The sequence below is a fragment of the Euleptes europaea genome, chromosome 13 (genome assembly GCF_029931775.1).
Source record: "Euleptes europaea isolate rEulEur1 chromosome 13, rEulEur1.hap1, whole genome shotgun sequence".
NCBI classification, from domain to species: domain Eukaryota; kingdom Metazoa; phylum Chordata; class Lepidosauria; order Squamata; family Sphaerodactylidae; genus Euleptes; species Euleptes europaea.
Window position 1 is genome coordinate 7,996,134 of NC_079324.1, and position 23,701 is coordinate 8,019,834.

Below are 23,701 nucleotides of genomic sequence, written 5' to 3' on the forward strand. Positions count from 1 at the left end.
AGGAAAATTGTTATAAAGTCTCTTTCTGACACTGTTTCGCCTGCAATACGAATTTCAGCGGCCAGGGTCTGTAATTGTCTTAGATGCTCAGTCAGAGAAATATTTTCTGGCATCCTGCTTGAGAATAAGTTTCCTTTCATTGCCATGAGCTGATTTGAGGAAGTTACAGAATACTTTGCAGATAGCTCTTTCATTATATCTTTGGCCGTTTCATTATTTAACAGAATATCAGATTCACTTTGGCTTAATGCTCCCATTAAGAGGCAGACTGCTTGTGCATTTGCCCTCTTAAAATCAGGGTACTCTGGGTCATCTCTTCCTGGCTTTTCTTTATCTAAGACCCATTCAATATCCATAGCTTCAAAGGCAAACATTACATTTCTCTTCCATAAAGCAAATGGTGTTTTTGCTATGGGAGGTATAGTCACAGTTTGGGGACCTTTTGCACTCACGACTCGTGGAGTTGCGTTGGGAGCGGCTGGAGTTCCCGTGCTCGTTGTAGCTCTGTCGTCTGGGTTCGACATCCTCGCAGCTTTCCTCCTCTCAGATTACAGCACGCTGGGTCTGAGTTCCTCAGGTCTCACACGAATAAACCGCTGAGCTTTTGCAGAGAAAAAGATCCCTTCTGGCGTTTTGTAATCCGTTTGGCTTCCCTGGAAAAATCCTAACTTAAGCTGTGCGTGTTTTGGCTTCTCCAAAATCCATTAATAATTCATATTAATATTCCAAACCGTCTGATGCTACCAATTTGATGGGAATTTTACCCTTAATAGAGGAAATGGATCGTTGAATATTAATGGAATCACCGGCAGAAGCTAATTAAGGTTGCACGCACACAAAGAAAGACACGCAGTCATTTCTCTTAGTAAAAATCACCTTTACTTACTAACTTCAGGAAAGGGTAACTTGGATGTAAAATAATAAATCTCTTTCTACATTCTAAGTTTCCTATCACATCCCAAAGTGGGAGTTCTATAGTTTACATCTTCACATGGTCAGATCTAAAGTCTAATTCTAATGGCGGAGGCTTCTTCTAGGTAAGACAAAGAAGAAGCTCCTGGTATGCAAATACCTTTACAACTGTCCTGTTTAGCCAATGGCTATTTGACACATACTGTAGGTCACATCACCTTTGATCTGGTCAGCTTGCTTACAAACAGTTTAACCCTTGAGTGACTGAAATACAATGAAACTCGCTATCCAAAACCCAACACAAGACAAGCAAGAATGGGCAGGGGAAGAGAAACCCGAAGTTGAGTCTATTCAGGGAAATTGCCTCAATTAGCTCTGCTTTGGGATCGAGGCAAAATTTAAATTTGTGATAAAACAGGTTCCTGAAACCACAAGTCAAGTGCGGGGCAGCCACAAGATGACCCCTGAAGGATGGAAAAATAATGAATAACTCAAAATAAGTCCCTGGGCAGTTCCACAGGAATCACGCAGTTAATAGCATAAATAGCCATGGTCTCTATGATGGGGTTGGAGAATGTAAAAAGTGTGTGTGTGTGTGTGCATGCATGAGAGAGAGAGGAACAGACAGAGGTGGGGGAGTGGACTGGGGAGTGGACTGGGGAGAGCACTGATGCTGAGCCAAGCTCACCTCAACCTCATGGGGACCCAGAGTAGGGAAACAACGGAGATTTCTAAAAGGAACTTCATGACCCATCAAATCTACAGCTATGCAATCTGAAGCAAGAATTCTATCTAAAGTTTCCCTAGGTTGTCTCAGCACTTCTTAAAGTGACTGTGTTTGCTGTGGATACACTGATGTTGGATGATGGAGGGACTGTGGCTCAGTGGTAGAACATCTTCTTGGCTTAGCAGAAGGTCCCAGGTTCAATCCTCAGCATCTTTACTTAAAGGATCTGGCAGTAGGTGATGTGAAAGACCTCCACCTGAGACACTAGAGAGCCACTGCCAGTCTGAGAAGACAATACTGACTGTGAGGGACTGATGCTCTGATTCAGTATGACGTAAATTCATGTCTGTTCATATGACAGACACATACCTCTGACTCCAACCTGCTCTAGATGCCCCCGTGCTGTAACCTCTCCAAGCAGCCCTACCTATATTAATAAGGGTACAGAGGGAGGCAGGATCCAGAGGTGCAAACTTGCATAGAACTGCTCCACTAACTTTCTCATGCCGTGCATGATCTTTCCCTAGCTACCTCTCTATTTAGAACATTTTTATCCCGCCCTTCCTCCAAGGAGCTCAGGGTAGCGTACGGGGTTCTTCCTTCTCCATTTACGGTCACAGCAGCTGTTGTCTAGCCAGCCACCATACCGCATGCCACTCAACATGTTGTTGTGCTCTGAATTGCATGGAAATCACTGAGGGGTGTGTGTCACATGAGGTGCTCAAATCAACACAAAAACAGGCAATGCAAACAAGGCAAGTATAAATGTTGATTGTGGCTTTTTACGGAATTCTTAGCATCCCTGGCCATAAACGACTGGCAGATTGCTGGTAAAAATGAGTGCACGCTTTGCTAAGTGAAAGTGTTATATGTATGACACAGAAATATTTCAAGGGGAGCTTTGTGGGGCTCCAGGTCCAGCGGCAGCTTCTTCCAAGAGGCAAATCTCCCAAAGAGCAAATCCTTACCCTGCTTCCACTGCACTCCAGCGATTGATACAGTCGCTCAGCTTCTCTTCCAGGATGCAGATTTTAGGGTTGGAGTCCCCATCTGAGCACAGAGTAATGTTCAGTGGGATATAGTCTTTCCCGTCCTACATATTTCAAATAAAGTGGAAAATAAGAGACAAAAAGGCTCATTTTTCTTACTGGATCTGAGACCTTCATGACTCTCAAATTCTGCTGGGTCCATTTTTAGTAGGCTGCCTAGACCTGACGCTCCCCAGCAACTACTGCTTTACATGTCATCTGCCTACTACATGGATGTGAACTGCTCAGCAAAACGCCAGCATTAATAGCTTCGTCCAGACTCTTCTCTGCCTATCCTAGCACTACATAGTGAAATTCATGGTCAAGGTGAGATTTGAACTTGGAATGGTCTAGGTAATGGCCTCCTCACCACTCTCCAACAGCTCTTACACTTCTTTTCAATGCTTTGGGTTTGCAGAACTTTACGCATTGACCAAATCTCCAACCCATCTTCTCTCCCCAGGACTCAGAGTGGCAAAGATGGAGCTAAAACATTTTATTCTCACAAAAACAACCCATGAGACAGCTGGGAATAACATAAGAACAAAGGAAAGGCCATGCTGGATCAGACCAAGATCCATAAAGTCCAGCAGGCTGTTCACACAGTGGCCAACCAGGTGCCTTGAGGAATCCCACAAACAAGACAACTGCAGCTGCATCCTGCCTGTGTTCCACAGCACCTAATATAATAGGCATGCTCTTTTGATATTGGAGAGAATAGGTATGCATTATGACTAGTATTTATTTTTACTAGTAGCCATGGATAGCCCTATCCGAACATGGAGGAACTGTGACTCAGTGTCAGAGGCCTGCATAAAGCCCTACATGGCTTGGAACTGGGACATCTGAAGGTCTGTCTTCTCCCATATGTTCCTGCCCAGGTACTAAGATCACAAGGAGAGGCCTTCCTATCCTGACCATAAATCAAAAAAGTTTGCTTGGTGGATATGCAGGAGAGGGCATTTTCACCCTTTTCACACCAGGAAGGTGTGCATTTGATTAAAGCAGTCCTAAATTGTGATTTTAAAACTTTGGGTGTTATGTATTTTATGTACTTCTATGTATTTTGTTTACATTGTAAGCCACCTTGAGCTCCAAAGGAAGATAGGTGACCCTTAAATGTTTTAAATAAAATGAAATGCTTGGCATGCAGAAGAGGTGCCAGGTTCAACCCCTGGCTCCTCCAGTGAAAGACTCTTGAGAGGCAGAAGGTGAAAATGTGGGCCAGTCTGGCCCCCACATTGCCAGCCGAATAGAACCTAAACAAACTATGCTTTGGCCAAGCACACAAACCCCTCCTTCAACAGACAGAAAAATGGATTGACTTTCACGTGTATTTACTTAGCATTCAAAATGCACAATAGTTCACGATGGGTAGCCGTGTTAGTCTGTCTGTAGCAGTAGAAAAGAGCAAGAGTCCAATAACACCTTGAAGACTAACAACATTTCTGGCAGGGTAGGAGCTTTCGTGAACCACAGCTATCTGAAGAGATGAGCTGTGACTCACAAAAGCTCATACCTTGCCAGAATTTTTGTTACGACTTTAAGTTGCTACTGGACTCTTGCCCTTTAAAATGCACAATGTAAAAATAAAAATATTTCATTGATTTATTTAAAAAACGTTTTCCAGTATTCCTGCACTGTTTTACAAGTACAGTATGTGATGCTTTTGTTTATAAGAGATAATGTGCTGCGATATACACACGTGCTCACATACACACATATGCTTTGAATAAATTCACTTCCATCTAACTGGGTGCGTTGTGCCATCAAGTCGCTTCTGACTTATGGTGACTCATGTAATTAGGCACCTCTTAAATCCCGAGGCCATCGGCAGCTGCTAAGTGTGCATGTCTGCTCAGGCTGGCCCTGGGCAGAGGTGGCATGGAGTAGTCAGGCAGGCAGTGCAAGGCAGTAGTGGGCATCCAGGGAGTGAGAAGGGACAGGGGGAGGTGAAAGTTGGCTGTTGAGGGGGTGACCTCAGTTGTCACCCTTCGCTGAGCTCCCACTGGGAAGAAGTACTGCCTGAAAGTGGGTGGCGGGTAATAGGGTAGCTAGATCCGAGTCCAGGGCCACCTTAGAGACCAACAAGATTTTTGGGGTATGAGCTTTCGAGGGTCAAAGCTCCCTGCACTGGGTAACAGGGTTGTTTGGGAAACTGTCAACCTTTCATCCAAAGGAAATGCAATTTTCCTCTGTGATCTGCTTGGAGGATTTTTGCTTACTTTCCCTCTTTCTGAGGCTTCACACAGTCCCTGTCCTTTACATGTCAGCAAAATGATCTGAGAGAAGGTGAGCAGACACACTTCAGCACTTTCACAAGTCTGAATATTGCACTTCCAATGCCCTTTAGCAATGTTTGAAGGGGGATTTTGCCATTTCACACAGTAGAATCCAGTTGCAAAGTGCATTCAAAGTGGATTGAAAGTGATTTATTCAGCATGTGTGGAAGCACACTCAACTGGTAAAATGTTACCCTTGGCAGGAGAAACGGCAGGAGAGACATTTTTGAGAGAATGTTGATGCGGAACATTCACAGCTGTTCCCATCCAGAGTACGCTGCTTATTTCCAGTTCCGATTCATCACCTGCTGCTGCTTTTGTGATGAGGAATCCACCCAAGAGGCTCTGATGTCACCAAGATTTTGATATCCTCATGTCAGAACTCCTCCTTGTAAGAACCCGTCTAATTGTTTAAAAGATGGGGACTTGCATTATGGTAGATGCCAGCACCTGTAGGTATCCTAGTGGTTGTGACAAGAACACTGGCTCCAATCCAGCTCTAGCTGTGCGCCCAACAGTTGGTGGCCCTGGATGGGACTGTGCTTTGCCATCTGCATCCAAAGATGCAGCCACACACTTCAGTGGGGGGTGGGGTACGATCTCTGTATTCGGAAGGCTGCTGTCATACATGTCTGGACTTGTTGGGGCACAAAAACCTAAGGACTGGTCATTGGTGATGAATAAACGGAATGTGGTTTGGTCTTTTGTGGTTTTGTGTCAAATTAAAAAGACCCCAGTTTGCCTCCATGGGCACAACCCGGATTCATCAATCATTCCCTGAGTGCCAGAGTTCCTTGCCGCCCCTCTCTTTTGGACAGCGTTAGAGATTCTCTACTTTCCTTCTCACCAACTTTTCCCATTTCATTTTCTGTCTTTCATTTCTAATTAATGCTGTAGAATCCAGTAGTGCCCCCTCTCAAAAATCTATGAATTCTCAGGAGTAAATCCCAAAAATTAGCAGGAACCCTTCCTCACTTTATCCATGAGAAACACTTGTCATTTTTACCCTTGAGTCTACAGTTACTTGTCTTGACCCTTTATCATCATTCTTTCTTCCTTTCTTGCTCCCTTGGGCTATATTAGGAATCCCACAAATTATTCTTCATGGCAATCTAAGTCTCCTTCAATGGAGCTTCACTCATTTATTTGTTTTACCAAGTGGAATGCAAGAGGAGAAACCTGAATATGGAGGGTTATATAACTGATCTGTCCCAAAAGCGGAGAGAAAAAGTTGATTAAGCTATCATGGAACAGGCAATTATATAATTGAGTGTGTAAGTCATAAAGCCTTTCATTTTGAGTTCCTCAATGCCGTGATGAGTTTAACAAATTATACGCATCCCAATGTATGTGATGAAACTAAGTGTAAAAGGGAAGCACAATATTCCCTTTCTGGGTTACTGAAAACTAATTAAAAGTATTTGTATGTTAACGAACCTTTGTTCCTCTATGGGGCGAATGAGGTTTTCAAGCATTATTCAATGAGGCATTTTTCCTTGTTAAAGACAGATGAAAGTGGGTTTGTGAAATGAGTGTTAGACTCTTACACACACTCATTTCACTCAGTCACTTTTGTATTAAATTAATTTCCTATAACTTGGCCTTATCTCTTAGCACAGGACCCCAGAAATCATTTCTGCACTGACAGACCATCTTTCTTTACCTGTTGCACATTTGCCTGCAGGAGATCTCCTAAACGCTCCACCAGTTCTGTGAAGGTGGGTCTCTCTGTCGGAACTCCATGCCAGCAATCCAACATGGTCTGGGAGCTGTGGGCAAAGGAAAAGCAGGCTTTCAAGCATCCCAAATGTGGCTCGTCTCCAGGACTCTGTTTTTCAGCTGATGTGGATTGTTTGTAAAGTTTAATATATTTTAGAGGCTTGACATGGTCCAAAATCACTCCTCAACTCTTCTTTGCTGAAGCTCACCTGGTCCCCGTGGGTACCACGGTGCCTGCCGACATCCTTACCTGGTGCCCGTCAAGTGCTTTTACAAAGTGGGAGGGGCTAGGTGGGGCATTTGCCCAGCAGGGCTTCTGATAGGCTATGCAGATTAAAAGGCATCTTGTTAAACAAGGCTTCTGCCTAAAATGTCAAATTGTTACTATTAGTTTCATATAATCTTAACAATTTGTGGTCCTCCTGCAGCAGCCATTTTGTGATTCCCCACATCATGCAGCAGCCATTTTGTGATTGTTCCCACTACTGTGTCAGAATTGTAAAGGTGCCTGCGGACTCAAAAGGTTTGGGGACCCTTGCGCTAGAGCTTCTCTGCTCCTCTTGGCTGCAGTCTACCTATCAACACAAGTGCCTAGAAAGATGGGCAGGTTCCCTTGAGAGGGGGCAAAACAATTTGCTAAATAAATAAATACAAGAAGAAGAAGAGTTCATTTTTATACCCCAATTTTCTCTACCTTTTAGGATACTCTAACTGGCTTACAATTGCAGAGAGAACTGTGACTGGCCCAAGGTCAGCCAACAAGCTTCATGTATAGGAGTGGGGAAACTAACCTGGTTCACCAGATTAGAGTCCACTACTCATGTGGAGGAGAGGGGAATCAAACCCGGTTCTCCAGATTAGAGTCTACTGCTCTTAACTGCTACACCACACTGGAAGAGGGGGCAGGAAGGTTGGTCCCTCGGCTCTACTTGCATCTTGCTTCTTTTCATTGTCCTCTCTCTCCTTGATCCTGCAATGCCAACCAAGTCCTGGGACCCTCTATCACAGGGATGGGGAACCTCAGGCCCGGGGGCCATATGCGGCCCCCGGGGACATTTTTTGTGGCCCTTGGGAGCTCTGGGGCCCTGCCGCGGAGGCGGGGCGTTGGCGGCCCTCTCCGAGGGTGTTCCTAGGGCTGCGGCTTACAGGGGTGCTGTGGTGCCCTTTGGACCTCCTCTCGTCTACCGTTGGCTGTTGGTCAGCGAGAGGGGAGGGGGAGGGACGCTTCCCCCAAGGCTGCCTCCTACAGCTGCTGTCGGCTGTTGAGCAGCGAGAGGGAGGGGGGGGAAGAGGCAGTCGTCTCCCTTCGGCAGAGCATGCATGTGGGAGCCTATTGGGCTTCGTGGGGGGGCTATTGTGGACTCTGGGGGGGAGGGCATGGAGACTGGGGCCCGGTCACGCAGGGCTCCGTGCGCCGCCGGGTGTGGGCGGGGGAGGCTGGGGCCTGGTCGTGCGGGGCCAGTGTGCGCGGGTGTGTGTTGGGGGGGGGGGAGGAAGGCTTTTCTCTCTTTTCTTCCTCTTTTTCTGTCACTCTTTCTCCCTCTTTTTCTGTCTCTTTCTTTGTCTCCCTCTGTCCTTTTCTTTCTTTCCCTTCCTCTCTCCATTTTTTTATCCCTTTCTCTCTTTCTCCCTCCCTCCCTTTTCCTCTTTCTCTGTTTTCCTTCCTCCCTTGCCGATTGACTGTGGGCTGTGCCCCCCTGGCACCTCGTTTGCTTGGGCCCACCACTGGCTGCCCTCCTGCCTGGGAGGGGGAGCGGGGGCGCCCTGCAGGCCTTCTGTGTGGCCTCCTCTGGGGTTGCCAACCTCCAGGTGGTGGCTGGAGACCTGGCAACCCTAGCCTCTCCCCCCCACTGGGTGATCTACACCTAGTATGGCCCCTGAATGATGTCATAAATGTGCAAATGGCCCTTGGCAGGAAAAAGGTTCCCCACCCCTGCTCTATCAGAATGAACCTGCAGTTCCTGTGCTTTTGTTTTTGCTATGAGCTGCATAGATTTTTTTTAATTAAGTGGGCTTCAAACGTCTAAAAGCCATCAATTCTGAAATAGGTATTTTTTTTTTTCAAAGATCAACATGGTAGAGTTCTGACTGGTATATTACCTAGAAAGCCTTTAGATGCCATTTCGGAGGAGTGTTAGTCTGTTGCAGCAAAAAGGCTCCAGTGCCATTTTAGAAACGAATACGCTTTTGTTCTAGCGTAAGTTTTCCTGCACCCGAACAAGTGGAATCTAATCCATAAAAGTGTATGCTATAAGTATTAGTTTCTAAGGTGCCCTGAGACTCCTGTTATTTTAACTCAGTGTTTCATTAAGCTCTTTGGTTTGAGAATCAGTGAAACTCTAAACAGTGCAATCCTAGTCATATATTCTCAGCAGGTAATCCCACTGAGTTCAATGGAAGGCCATTTATGCACGGCTGTTTCCTCGTGGTCACCCTGCCGACTACTTCAGGGCTTTGCTTTGATTATGCATGCATTTCCTGACCATCAGAGGTCACCTCGCTCTCCTTGTGTGTTCCCATGTGTTTTCACCACTTTTTCTGTAGGCTGGCTAAACACAAAACCAGAAAATGTGGGCAAAATGTGCAGAAAAGCGTGGGGAGAGCTAGGCGACCTCTGACAGTCGGAAAATGCAAGCATAATCAAACCATAGCACTGAAGTAGTCAGGCAGGGTGACTGCGTGGAAAGAGCCATGCATAAATGGCTGGAGTTACTCCCTACTAAGTATATTTAGGACTCTAGTCTTAGGCAGCAATCTTAAACCCACTTTCTATGGAGTAAACCCCACTGGACTGAGCTCAGTGGAACTTACTTCTGAGTCAACTTTGTTAGGACTGCACTCTTAGCAATTCTATATGGGTCTACTCAGAATTCTACTCTGGTCTATTCAATGGCACTTACTCCCATGGAAAGTGTTTGTAGGATTGCATTGTAAAAGCTGCAACTGTACTACAGATGTAGATTGGTGTAACAGCAATTCCCTCTCCATAAAGAACTCTGGGGTTTCTAATCTAGGGGTTTCTACAGTTCCAAGGATTCCTTGGCAGAAGCATGAGAGTTACACTGGGATAAAAACAACAGCATTAGTGTCAAACAGCCTGACATTCAGATTCCTGAACGAATTACATTTTTAATGGGAGAAAGTGAGCAAAGCCACTGTGCATTTTCATCCGGCTTTGGGAGTGGGCCAAGACTTGCAAAGGTCTCATGTACCAAGGTCTGGAAAACCTAAACTGTTTTCAATCTCACAATCTCAGCATGAAAGGAAGTCTATCATAAACTGGTCACTAAATTCTCCTCTTGCAAAAGTCAAATGGTTGGTTGAGTTGACCATACTGAAAAATGACTTCTGAACTTAAATAGTGTCAGACTCAGGCGTCTGTCCCTAGCATCCCAAAAAGCACACACGCCCAGGCAGGCGATCCTAAGCAATGCTACTTTATTAGGAGCAAAAAGACAGATTAGAAGAAGCTGACTGCCTTACAAGCAGGTAAGGCTGCTAATGACTTTCGGTATGCGAGGTACAGGTTAAAAGCATTCAAGGCAGGGAAAGCAAAACAGTGAAGTTACTTCGAGATAGCGATTCCCAGGGAGAGAAGCCATAACATCAAATGACTGAGATAATCAGAGGAACCGGAACTGTACACAGGATTTATGAGTATGAGAATCAGACCTTGAGAAGCAGCCCGGCTCTGGCCTTGAACGGAAGCCAGCCCCTGGCCTGCATATGTCTTGAGCCTGTATTCCAGTAGGAAGCACGGACCTGACATTCTGCCCCCCTAAGCCCCCTCCCCGGCTACTTGTATGCGATTGAGGTTTATCGGGATAGGCCTCGTGGAACTGGCGAATTAACCGGGGGGTGTTCGGCCACCCACTCATGGTGTTCGGCCACCCACTCATCATGACTTGGACTCAAATGTTTCCAGTGCACCAAGTAGTAGAGCATTCCCCTGCGAACGCGAGAATCTAATATTTTTGACACTTCGAAATGTTGTTCCCCCTCCACCAACACCAGGACCTCCGGTGGTGATTCGGGATACCATTCTGGAGCAGGGATATGTATCTTTAAGAGACTGATATGAAATACTGGATGGATCCCTCTCAGGGACTTTGGCAGACTGAGTTCTACTGTGACTTCATTTATATGTCGGGAGACTGGGAAAGTTCCTACAAATTTTTCACTCAGCTTCTTACTCGGGCGTAAGGAGGGCAGATTCTTTGTGGACAGGTATACTTGGTCCCCCACCTGAATGTTCCATTCTGGGCAACGGTGTTTGTCTGCTTGTGTTTTATACTGGCTTTTGGCCCGTTCAAGATTCTTTTGCAACCAGGGCCAGGTGTTTCGTATCATATCCACCCAGTCAGCCACCTCAGGGAAGCCCCCCTCCCTGGAGAAATCCACATTACCAAAGGGCCCGAAGTCCTTGCCATAGACCACTTGGAACGGGCTGAAACCTGTGGATTGATGAACTGCATTATTGTAGGCATATTCTGCAAAAGGCAGGTAATCTACCCAATTGTCTTGGTGGTAATTTACATACCAACGTAAATAGCATTCTAACACAGAATTGACACGTTCAGTTTGTCCATCGGTTTGGGGGTGGTACGCACTAGATAGTCCTTGTTCCACCCCCACCAGCTTAAGGAACTCTTTCCAAAATCTAGCCACAAATTGACTACTGCGGTCCGAAATCACCTTGCGCGGAAACGAGTGATATTTGAAGACATGTGACACAAACATTTTAGCCAGTTTCTGGGCTGTAGGCAGTCCCATACAAGGAACTAAGTGCACTTGTTTAGAAAACAGATCCGTGACCACCCAAAGTATTGTCTTGCCCCGGCTGGGGGGAAGATTGGTAATGAACCTGGAATACAGGCTCAAGACATATGCAGGCCAGGGACTGGCTTCCAGTAGGAAGCACGGACCTGACAAATAGAAGGAAACCATTACAGCTGCATTACTGAAATTTTAACACAATATACCTGCTCTTGGGATGTGGAATGGTACGGTATAGCCCGATCTCATAAGACCTTGGAAGCTAAGTGGGGTTGGTCCTTGGATGGGAAAGCAGCAAGGAAGGCTCTGCAGAAGAAAGCTAATGGCAGACCACCTCTGCCTCTCACTTGCCTTGAAAGCGCCTTGCTGGGGTCGCCATATGTTGGTCGCAACTTGACAGCCCATAGATACAACTGTTCTCGCATAATCTCTGGGTTTTTAAAATTTTTGAATTCAACTTATTCTTTTAAGTTCTATTATTTAAAATGTTGACTGGTAAATGATGGATATAATTCCTTTGCCACTGCTCTTGCGCCATGCACTGGGCAAAGCAGAGGCCTTCCAGTCCTACAAGAGAGGGACTAATGGAGAAGGGTGAAAGGAAGGACAACTTCCAGTGGGGTAGATGGACTGGGGAATTACTAGAGGAGGAAGGAACAGATGGATGGCTTTCTTAATAGCACATTAATATCTAGAGAGGCTGTGAGCAAAACATGCATTCCCTGAGGAATCTGATTAATAAATTCCATCTGCCAGATGGTCAACAGAGATGGGGGGACATTCTTACATTTCTGGAGTTGAATATTCTGGCGATCTCATCCGCGTTCCTTCTTTGAGACGTCGACAGAAGTCCTCATCAATCTGCACCCCTGGGTATGGAGAGGCCCCTGCAGGTACACACGAACAATGAATGCCACATCAGGCACCCCAAGTTTTACCTTCACTTCTTGCAGTAGCAGCATAAGAAGAGGGGAGGCAGAAAGAGAGAAGAAACTCTGCATCACTGGCATGTTGCACAGCAGGGTTCCCTAATGCCCTGCCCATGGGCGTCATGGTGTCTGCCAGTGCTTCCCCTTGTGCCTGTTGAACTTTCCAGAAGGTGGGCGGGCCACTGGGCACTGGTATTGGTGAGCACCGCAGTGACGTGGACATCATGTTAAAGAACCCCATTCTAGTCACAGAGTCCATGGAGCTGGGCTGTTGTAAGAGGAGAGATACGTCTTCAGGAGTGAAAACCCACCCCCTCCTCCTCCATGCTTGTTGTCCTCTCAGAAGAAGAAGAAGGTTTTTATATGCTGACTTTCTCTACCACTGAGGGAAGAATCAAACTGGTTTACAATCACCTTCCCTTCCCCTCCCCACAACAGCCACCCTGTGAGGTGGGTGAAGCTGAGAGAATGTGACTAGCCCAAGGTCACCCAGCTGGCTTCATGTGTAGGAGTGGGTTGTTACTGTAAATGCCAATAAAGGTTCTGTATTCTGTATTCTGTGTAGGAGTGGGGAAACAAATCCAGTTCACCAGGTTAGCATTCACCACTCATGTGGAGGAGTGGAGAATCAAACCCGGTTTTCCAGATCAGAGTCCACCGCTCTTAACTACTACACCACACTGGCTCAGTGGCTGGATCATGCATCCAACCAAAATATAGATAGCTGTACCTCCTTCAGAGGCCATTTTGGGTGATGCTCACCGCTCCTTCTCAAAAATCTAAAGGTGTGCACAGGCTCAAAGACGTTGGGGATCCCTGTTGTATGGTATACAGAATCTTCCAAGTCAGCTCAATCAGATTCTCATATTGCACTAGGAATCCCGATTTTGTGTACCTGAATAGGCATTTTGAGGAATTCAATTATCATCTCACACTGATTGCTGTAAGTGCTGTGAGCTCAACTACTCTGCACTTTGGGTTGCCACTGAATTCTACCCAAAGTGGAATTTGGATCAAAATTCAGGATTCCTCTAAGGCAGAGGAAAGCAGCCTTCCTGGAATACATGTTGCTTCCACCAACTTCCAACCATTTCTCTTTGCACTCCCACAAAGTGAGAAATTACGTATTTGCTCACTTCACAAATAAATGCATTGCTTCACTTGTCTATATTTGTTACATAAGCCATGTAGTTTCACTTTCATCCATTCTTCCCTGTCCTTTGTGTATTGGGCTGCAGACAGGCTGTGTGCATGATTGTATTCTTGCATAGTATCTAATAGATTTAGGTACTTTATGAATGAATCAATAACTACAATAATACTTATTTTGTAAAAGTATGGGGTCTTGTTTATGCTGCAAACACAATACCTATGATGCAGTGTAATTGTCAAAAACACAACACCTATGATGCAGTGCAACAGTGAGCAAAGGCTGCATGTGTAAGGACATTCAGGACACATCTGAAGTGAATTTTCCATTGAACTGAAAAGCCCCAGACAAGGTAAATAAATCTTATGGTGGAATTCTGCACGGGGTGGTAGGGAAGGGATTGATTCAGATCCCTATAGTTGATCGTGCATTTAAGAGGAACAAATGCAGTTTTTCCCTTGCAGTGATGGAACAAAGTGGAGATAGTAGGAGGTGGTGTGTCCTCTAACCCCAGCTCCTAAAAATGCTCATTCAGGAACACACAAAAACTCAGAAAAGCGGCTCAAACACTTGCTTCTTGAAATGTTGAGGGATAAATAGATACGCTGAATGGACAGGACATAGAATGCAGAGGAAGGCAGCCTTCTAACCCACACCTTGTTCTCTTGAGATACCCTGCAGGGGCTTTGCCTCCTCTGAGGACATCTAAACTACTATGACAAGGAAACTGAAATGCACAAATAAATCACACAACTGTCAGAGCAAGGGAAGTACGCGGAGCAGCTCTCTAATAGACATTGATTTCCTCGAGACAGTAGACTGCACACCCGAGCAGAAAGTTCATGTGCTTCATTTGGAGAAACATGATTCTCCTAGACTCTGCTTCAGTTTTTTATCTCCTGTTTTCTTCTGCCCAGAGCCCATAGAAATGGCAGGCTGAAGACAGCCAGAGAGCCGGGTTGCCAGCCTCCAAGAAGTGGGTGGAGATATCCTGGGATTACAACTGATCTCCAGGTGACAGAGATCAGTTCACCTAGTGAAAAAGGCCACTTTGGAAGGTGGATTCCATTATACCCTACTAGGGATGCCAGCCTCCAGGTGGTACCTGGAGAACCCCCGGAATTACAGCTCATCTCCAGACTACAGAGATCAGTTCCCCTGGAGAAAATGAATGCTCTGGAGGGTGGACCCTATGGCACTGTATCCCACTGAGGTCCCTGTCCTCCCCAGGCTCCAGCCCTCAAATCTCCAGAAATTTAGGCTAGGGTGACTCCTCACCCTTCCATGGTGCACAGGTGGCTGTTTCTGGGGCTATAAGTAGCGCTCCATCAGGTTTGGCAAACAGTAGGCCTCATTTGGCCCATGGGCCACCAGTTGTTGATTCCTAGCCCAGAAGGACTTGACTCAGAAGGAATTCACTCCACATTGTGGCAGTCCTGCCTTTACGATCCTTCCCATTCTTTCTGGTCTAGCAGGAGGGTGTGCTCTGACTGGGTCCCTTCACCACACAAGGCAATAGGGCTCCCAGGTGCCCGTTAATGGTGGGCAATCTCCCGAGGATTCCTGTTGCTGCCCACTGACACTCAGTTGTGCGGCGGGTGGAAGCAGGCTGACTGAAAGGGGGGGAGCGATCGGCGTCCAGGTGCAATGACGTCACCTCTGGCGCTATGTGGAAGCGCGGCATCACACCGGGAAGACACTCTATCACTTTCCCCAAAACTATATGGAAATCATAGAGTTTGGGGGCAAGTACTAGGCGCCCCCCTGGTGTGATGCCGGCACTTCCGCATCACACCGGAAGTGATGTCATTGTGCACGGACACCAATCGCCGCCCACGGACCTGCCTCCCAACACCTCCCGCCGGTTGCCAGGAAGGACTAGAGCAGCCAGCAGTTACTGCTCTGCCACTTTGGAAGCCATTAAGGCCCTCTTAATTGCCTGTGGAGAGGGCAGCGAAGACCATCTTATTCACTCAGGCCTTCTAAAACCAAAACTGCTTTTGTGCACAGGGGCGCCTTCACGTTAGTGATCTTTTAACAATAATTCAGGAATTAACTTGTGGAAACTGCAGTAACAAGAAAGGATGAGGACTTAAATGGTTTTTAAAGGGTTAGACAAATTCATGGAAGGCTTAACTCTTCATCTATCCTGATGGCTAAATGGAGCCTTCCTGTTCAGAGGCAGTCTACCTCTGAATACCTTCTGCTGGGGAAAAAATAGCAGAGAGAAACAGCAGAGGAAAGAGCGCCAGCATGGTGTACTGGTTAGTGTCAGACTAGGATCTGGGAGACCCAGGTTCAAATCCCCATTCTGCCACATTCAAATCCTCATTCTTGCTGGGTGACCTTGGGCCAGTCACACATTTTTAGCCTAACCAACCGTTCAGGGTTGTTGTGAGGATAAAAGGAAGGAAAAGAAAATTATGTAAGCCACACTGGATTCCCACTGGGGAGAAAGGTAGAGTATAAGTGAAACAAACAAACATACGAATGAATGAATGAATGAATGAATGAATGAATAAATAAATAAATAAATGGGAATAGATACAATCATGGAAGGCTTAACTCTTTCAACAGGTATGTGTCCTGACGACTAAATTAAGCTTTCCTCTTCAGAGGCAGTCTACCTCTGAATATCTACTTGCTGGGAAACAAACAGCATGAGAGGGCTATTACCTTCACGGCCAGTTTTTGAGCTTTCCAGAGCTTCTCGCCAGTTGCTATCGGAAAGAGGAAGCTGTCTAGAGGAACATCTGGGCGGATCTAGCAGGATTCTGTTTATGTCCTTTCTGGTTTTATTTGAATTAATTTGGTAGTTGTACACTGCCTTGAGGAAGGTTACCAATATGTGGTATAAATAAATATGTAACAAACACTAAGAATTTATGGCAGAGGTCCTAGCATTGTGCCTGTGGGCCCTTAATTTTCAGGAAGGGGAGGGTGTGGGGCCAAGCACAAAATGCCTGCCATTGAGTGGGGAGGGGCAGGATCAACTCTCTGCTTTAGGGAAAGAGACACTGTTTCTTCTCAACTAGATGCGAGTCCAGTAGCCCCTTAGAGATCAACAAGAGTCTGGGGGTATAAACATTCGAGATTCAAAACTCTTTGGGAGCTTTGACTCTCGAAAGCTCATACCTTGAAAATCTTAGAATCATAGAGTTGGAAGGGACAACCACGGTCATCCAGTCCAACCCCCTGCATAATGCAGGAAATTCACAACTACCTCCCCTGCACACCCCCAGTGACTCCATGCCCAGAAGATGGCCAAGATGCCCTCCCTCTCATGATCTGCCTAAGGTCATAGAATCAGCACTGCTGACAGATGGCCATCTAGCCTCTGCTTAAAAACCTCCAGGGAAGGAGAGCTTACCACCTCCCGAGGAAGCCTGTTCCACTGAGGAACTGCTCTAACTGTTAGAAAAGTCTTCCTAACGTCTAGACGGAAACTGTTTTGATTTAACTTCAACCCGTTGGTTCTGGTCCGACCTTCTTGGGCAACAGAAAACAACTCGGCGCCCTCCTCTATATGACAGCCCTTCAAGTACTTGAAGATGGTTATCATGTCCCCTCTCAGTCTTCTCCTCTTCTGGCTAAACATACCCAGCTCCTTCAACCTTTCCTCATAGGACTTGGTCTCCAGACCCCTCACCATCTTTGTTGCCCTCCTCTGGACACGTTCCAGCTTGTCTACATCCTTTTTAAATTGGAGTGCCCAAAACTGAACACAGTACTCTAGGTGAGGTGTAACCAGAGCAGAATGAAGCGATACCATCACTTGGCATGATCTGGACACTTGGCATGATCTGGACACTGTTGATATAGCCCAAGATCACATTTGCCTTTTTAGCTACCGCATCACACTGCTGACTCATGTTCAGTGGTCTACTAAGACCCCAAGATCTTTTTCACACACACTACTGCTCAGACAAGTCTCCCCCATCCTATAATTATGCATGTAGGACTTTACATTTATCTCTACTGAAATGCATTTTATTAGTTTTAGCCCAATTCTCCAGTCTGTCAAGATCATCCTGGCTCTGTCTTCTACCATATTTGCTACCCCTCCCAATTTAGTATAATCTGCAAGTTTAATAAGTATCCCCTCTATTCCTTCATCCAAATCATATATTGAACAACACAGGGCCCAGGACAGATCCCTGAGGAACTTCACTAGTCAATCCTCTCCAAGTGGATGAGGAACCATTAACAAGCACTCTTTCGGTGCGATCTGTCAACTAGTTACAGATCCACCTAACAGCAACAGGATCTAAATCACCATTTTCCAATTTGTCAACAAATTTGGTCTCTAAGATGCCTCTGGACGTCTATCTAGCTGATCAACTCCAGACCAACATGGCTATCCTTTGAAACTGTTTCTTCTCAGCTGCCAAGAAAGGGAAAGGATTGTTCCTTGTGTGGCTACAGGGAGAGGTTGCCAGTCTGAAGGTACTTGGCTGAGACAAGCCTACCCGGAATTAGCTCAATGGTCTACTGGTCAACCTACTGTTAAAGAGCAACTGAAAGTTCCCTTTTTTGTGCCATTCAGGATCCTTTGGGCTCAACCAGCAAGCAGGTGGAGGGAAATACATTGGTGGGTGCTGTGTTAAGGATCACTGGACAGTTCCTATTTTCATTCAGAACACTTTTCTTGGGTATGCATCAAACCTTGCCTAACCCTGGTGATCGCAACTAGATCCATTTTACTTCTTTGTTTACTGAAATACATACTTTTGTGATTTGGTACCGGACAAAATATTTCTGTTGCATACATGGGGAGCTTATTCACGTGCTCCTAGAATCATAGAAACGGAACAGATTGGCTTTAGAAGGGGTTGGTCTGTCACGGACCACTGTTTAGTGCTCTCCCATCTAGCCGAGAAATATTCCTCCCCCCGAAATGGCACCCTTTATGCGGGTTTTATGGATCTTAAGGGAGCTTTTGATACCATCCCGAGGGAGAGGCTATGGTTGAAACTATCACATCCTACTATGGATAGGAGGTTACTATGGCTTATTCAGCAATTTCATACTGACCTCACAGCTCAGGTTCGCTGTGGCAACCAAGGAGAACTAACCGAGCCCTTTGAACTGGTCAAGGGAGTTAGACAAGGTTGCCTCCTTGCTCCTCTCTTGTTTAATCTATACCTGAATGATATGGCAACCAATTTCTCAGAGTTTTGCCACCCCCCCCAAAGCTTGCAAGTCATCCCACCCCAATTCTACTCTATGCTGACGATGCAGTTCTCCTGTCCCGCACAAGAATTGGTTTGAAAAGGTCTTTGCAAACTTTTTCTGAGTACTGCTCTAGGGAAGGTCTTAAAATAAACCATCATAAATCTAAGATTATGATCTTCACTAAGAGGAGAAAAATGCCTCTTTTTCGCTGGATATTAGATGGCTTTGAGGTTGACCAAGTCAAGGAGTTTGTTTACCTTGGCATTCTGTTTTCCCATAACCTAAATTGGAATGCCCATCAAAAAGCAGTGTCCAACAAAATTAAACCTGGGGTTGGTGCTATTGTCAACTTTTTTCACACCAGAGGTGGCTATTCAGGTTTTTAACCTGAAAATTACCCCAATGATCCTCTTTGGTGTTGCCATCTGGATAACAGTCATCAATGAATCTATAGATCTTCCACTGCTTCAGTTCTTACGAAAACTCCTAAATGCCCCTCGATGTGTTGCTGGCATTACTCTTCGTTCCGAGTTTGGCCAAATGTCACTTGAAGCTAGGGCGTGGTTGGCCGCCTTTAAACTACACCTTAAATTGTGCTTTAGCACTGAGGGGTTCCTAGCTTCTCTGAAGCATGACCCTTTCAAATCCTCATGGCAAAAAATCTTAGATGAGAAACTGTCGTTGTTGGGCTTCTCGCAGGATATGTTATTAGATCTTGGGAAAACTGAAGCTTTTACCAAAATTAAAAAGCGCATTAAAGAGCTTGATTATAACAGCACTACTTTTCGTGCTCGTCGCGTCTGTTCATCCCAGTTCTTCGGAATACCCCCTGGTCTGCCTGCCTATACGTATTATCTGACAACTCCTCGTCTCTGTAGAGCTTTTTGCTTGGCTAGATTGAATGCTAACCCTTCAATGGTAATGCAGGGCAGAATTCTGAATATACCATACTCAGATAGCATCTGCCCTTGCTCTTCTGGCTCTATTGACTCATTAGCCCATGCCCTTTTGGAATGCAGCTTTTACGAGGAACTTCGATAGCACTATATTTCCCCCCTTTTAATATACAAATCCAATGCCTCTGTGACTGACATAATGCCTTTTTTACTAAGCGATAGGGACCCCAAGGCTACGTTGTCAGTGGCAAGATTTGTTTCAATCCTTATATCCCTCCAACACTAGATATATGCTGCTCAAGATCAATTGATCAAGGGGCTTCTAAGGGATAAAAGGAGAATCATAGAAACAGAGAGTTAGAAACAACTTCCAGAGTAATCAAGTCCAACACCCTGCACAATACAGGAAATTCACAGCTATCCCCTCACACCCCGTGACCCCCGCTCCATGCCCAAAGATAGCAAAAAAAAAAAAAAAAAAAAAAAAAAACCCACTCCAGGATCCCTGGCCAATTTGAATGGGAGGAAAATTTCTTCCTGACCCCAAAGTGGCGATCGGCATTACCCTGGGCATGTAAGAAAGGGCCACAAGAGCCAAACACTGACGTAACCCTTCCTGCCCTTCCTCTCATGATCTGCCTAAGTTCACAGAATCAGCATTGCTAACAAGTGGCCATCTAGCCTTTTGCTTACAAACCTCCAAAGAAGGAGAGCCCACCACCTCCCAAGGAAGCCTGTTCCACTGAGGAACCGCTCTAACTGTTAGGAAGTTCTTCCTAATGAGTAGCCGAAAACTCTTTTGATTTCATCCTTTTGGTTCTGGTCCAGCTTTTGACTTGCAACTCTTCCCTGCTGCCGAGAACCTGGTGAAGCCTCGCTACAAAGCAAATCTGTTGGTGAGCTCTTGTTGAGTTCACCACAGGCCGAAGGGAAGTGGTATCATTTCAGCCTTCTTTGGAACACACATGATTTATGTGACTGCTATCTGATTAAAGCCTTTTACTTGATGCATCATCTAACAAGCTAGTTGAATAATTGTTTTTTTTAAAACACCCAAACCATCTTATCAATATTTTGAGACACTGAAGTAACGTGAACAATACGGTATTTATAATTTACTATACCAAACTTAGATTCAAGTCCAGTAGCACCAACAAGATTTTCATGTTATAAGCTTTTGAGAGTCAAAGCTCTCTTTGTCAGAGATTCGAGTCTACTGGATTCTACTCTACTGCAGACCAGCATGGTTACTCTCTGAAACTCAACCAAGCTTGTTTCCAGACTGGATGTTTCTGTGGATGCCAGGGTTGCCATCCATGGAAAGCAATTTTCTCACTTCGCCCTTCTCACAGCAGCCTGCAATACTCCTTGACGCTGTGTTTTGGGGGTTGCATCTACCCCAGGAACAGGACTTGAGGGGGGCATTTCAGGCTGCTATGGGAGTGGGGAGGCAAGAAAACCAACCCCTGTGTGCAGAATACCGCCAGTACCCATGGAAATGTTAGTCTGAATACAACCCATATTCTGCTTATCATAGGATGGAGATCCAAATAACAATGGACTTTTATCTCTTCGAGGGAGAGCTGCTAATGCATTTGTGTCCCAGAAGCCCAGGCAACCTTAGATCTTTTTGCGTCTAGCATGGTTGTCCTTAATAAGTTCTGCACAACACATCCTTTGCTCCACTGGAAGAACTGTTACAATTTGCAAACTGGCCCAGCAACACATTTTTTCACTTCCTCTATCAATTCTTCTGTTTTGTCTTTTGCTTCTCATCCAGCCTCAAAATCTTTATCACTATCTTTGAGATATTCCAGTTGACCCTACTAAAAGCATAATGGTGCTGCGTTTTGAACTTTTCTAATGGGCCAATTTCCCCCCACTTTTTATGTGTTTCAGTCATTCCACATCCTTCTTCAGAAATACTTAGCTAGATTTTGCATAAAAGCACATAAGGAGTGGGTTCAATTATCACGCTACAAGTTTCTTGATCCCTTCATTTCCCAAATGGACTGCAATGTGTAACTCTTTTTTTTTTTAGTAACTAGGCATCCTTGAAGTTTGATGAAGAATTTGAATGAACACATAGTCCAGTTTTAACATAGGGGAGTTAGTGAAATCTGAATTGCAGTCCAGGTTTCAAGGCATCTCTGTACACTACATCCTATCACATTCCTCCTTGATTTCCTATTTTGTTCAACTCTGGCATGCCAGCTTGCACTGTGCCCTTGGGAACAGAGTTATGCAATGCAGAAACTCAACTGAGTACTGAAAAAAACAACCCTTCCTTAAAACAGAGTTGGATAACTTGGGCTTGATCACTTGACCCATGTGATGCCAAGAATCCTCTCCCTTGACAAAGAAGTTTTCCAAAAATAGTGACAGGGAAGTTAAGAAATACTTTTTGGCTGTACTGTATCATTCAAAATAGGAATGTAATCTGAAATAGAGGATACAAATAAAATGTCCTCAGGGACATTATCCCAGCTCCTCTTCCTCCCTTCTTGGATAAGAATTCCCTCCCCCTCAAATCCTCCACCAGCTTTAATCATATGTTAAGGTTTACACTGATGCTAATCAGGATTTATGCTAATCCAGAGTTCCCATCTCAGCCAGGATTTGGGTTTGAAGTAGATTTGGTTTGGGGGTAACTTGATTAGTATTGATTAGAGTTAGCAGACATAAGTATAAGCCATGAATTTCAGGCCAAGAGTGTAAGGCAGAGAGGAATTTGGCCTCACAGCAGATGTAAGAGAGGTAACGAAGGCGCATCCCTTACTGAGGCCACCATCCAGTTTGCAGGACAGTTTTGCAAACCACAGTTTGCAAAGGAGCCAGCAGCATCATGTCTGCACCAGGCCGTGATCACAGATGGGTAAGTGGTTGTGTGCACACTGTCATCCCAAGCCTCAGTTGTTTACACAAATATTTTTGGTGGCTTTGCAAAGCCTTGCAGATTTAAATTCTACCTCTTTGTATTGTACAGGCTTTTTAACTTACTGGAAAATTCCTGGTGGGCTGCTGCTCTGTAGGCCATTGGCAGCCAGAAGGAAAATGAGCTGAGCAGCCCCTGTGAAGGCAAGGGAGTGGAGGTGGAGGGTGAGCTTGCCCAACACCCCCTCCCACCCTGCCACCGGCTATCTCTGAGCAGGTTGATCAGCTTCAGCCAGGAGAGGAATGGGAAATGGAAATTGCCTTGGAACAAGCCCAGGTGAGTGGCCCTTGCGGTGCTACAAACCAGGACCTTGGGGGCCCCTGAATTCTATGGCACCGACAATGGGCACTGGCTCACTTTGCACCTCATCCCTCAAAATGGCAGCAGTGCCACTGGCCCATTGGGGCTTGGCCACCAATGGCCCTCTAGCGCAGTGGCCCGCAGGGAAATTTCCCTGTAAGTGAAATGGACAATCCGCCCCAGCTTGGAACCCAGCCAGTGGCTGCATGGGAAATGGCATGGGGCAACCCTATGCTTTTGTTTTGTTTTCATTGGCCAGTAGCCCTTCCACTCAGCATGCTCTTGACTGCTTTAACATCCCCACCTGGCCCAGCACTGTTTCATGCAGCTGATTGCAAAATACACCAGGCACGACCTGGTGCCTAAATAATTGGCTATTCTCCATGTATGGGTAGCAAATTCAAGACGAAGAGCAGCAGTCTGCCAAAACCACAGAACTCTTCCTTTTCAGATACAGCTGGTATGAGGCAGAACAGCCACTGGAATTTTACCGGTTGATTTTTTTCCTCTTTTTTTGGGGACTGGACTGGTGGCTGCCCATAAAAGTGGTAATTGTGGAAAGGAACCAAAATGTGCCCTGTAGTGTATATAAATGTGTTCTCCCTCTTAATGATGCAGGTTCTCTGGCTGGTACAGCTCATTAGTTAAATATTTAGCATGTGCACTGAAGATGTACTGGTGCCAAGCCAAGGACATGCCTGGATGATCCTCCTGAAAAATCTCTCTTTGGAAGAATGAGCAATTCTTGAACCAGGGCCACTGATTGGGAAATGGGAATTCTAATCCTGTGTCATCATAAGGGTATCGGATGTTGTCCATGGGCCAGCCATGTGGTGAAATCTCACACATTCATTTGCTAAAAGAACATTCCA

At 45.6% G+C, this 23,701-nt stretch overlaps 1 protein-coding gene across 1 annotated transcript in view; it reads right to left on the reverse strand.

The window, feature by feature from the left end:
- Positions 1–23,701, reverse strand: part of LOC130486469 (vascular endothelial growth factor receptor kdr-like) — a 194,306-nt gene that overhangs the window by 22,102 nt on the left and 148,503 nt on the right. Inside the window, exons 25-27 of the mRNA XM_056859739.1 lie at positions 12,232–12,331; positions 6,613–6,718; positions 2,608–2,732 (exon numbers count right to left, since the gene is read on the reverse strand). Of these exons, the coding sequence (XP_056715717.1) occupies positions 2,608–2,732; positions 6,613–6,718; positions 12,232–12,331 (331 nt within the window). The remainder of the gene's footprint in view (positions 1–2,607; positions 2,733–6,612; positions 6,719–12,231; positions 12,332–23,701) is intronic.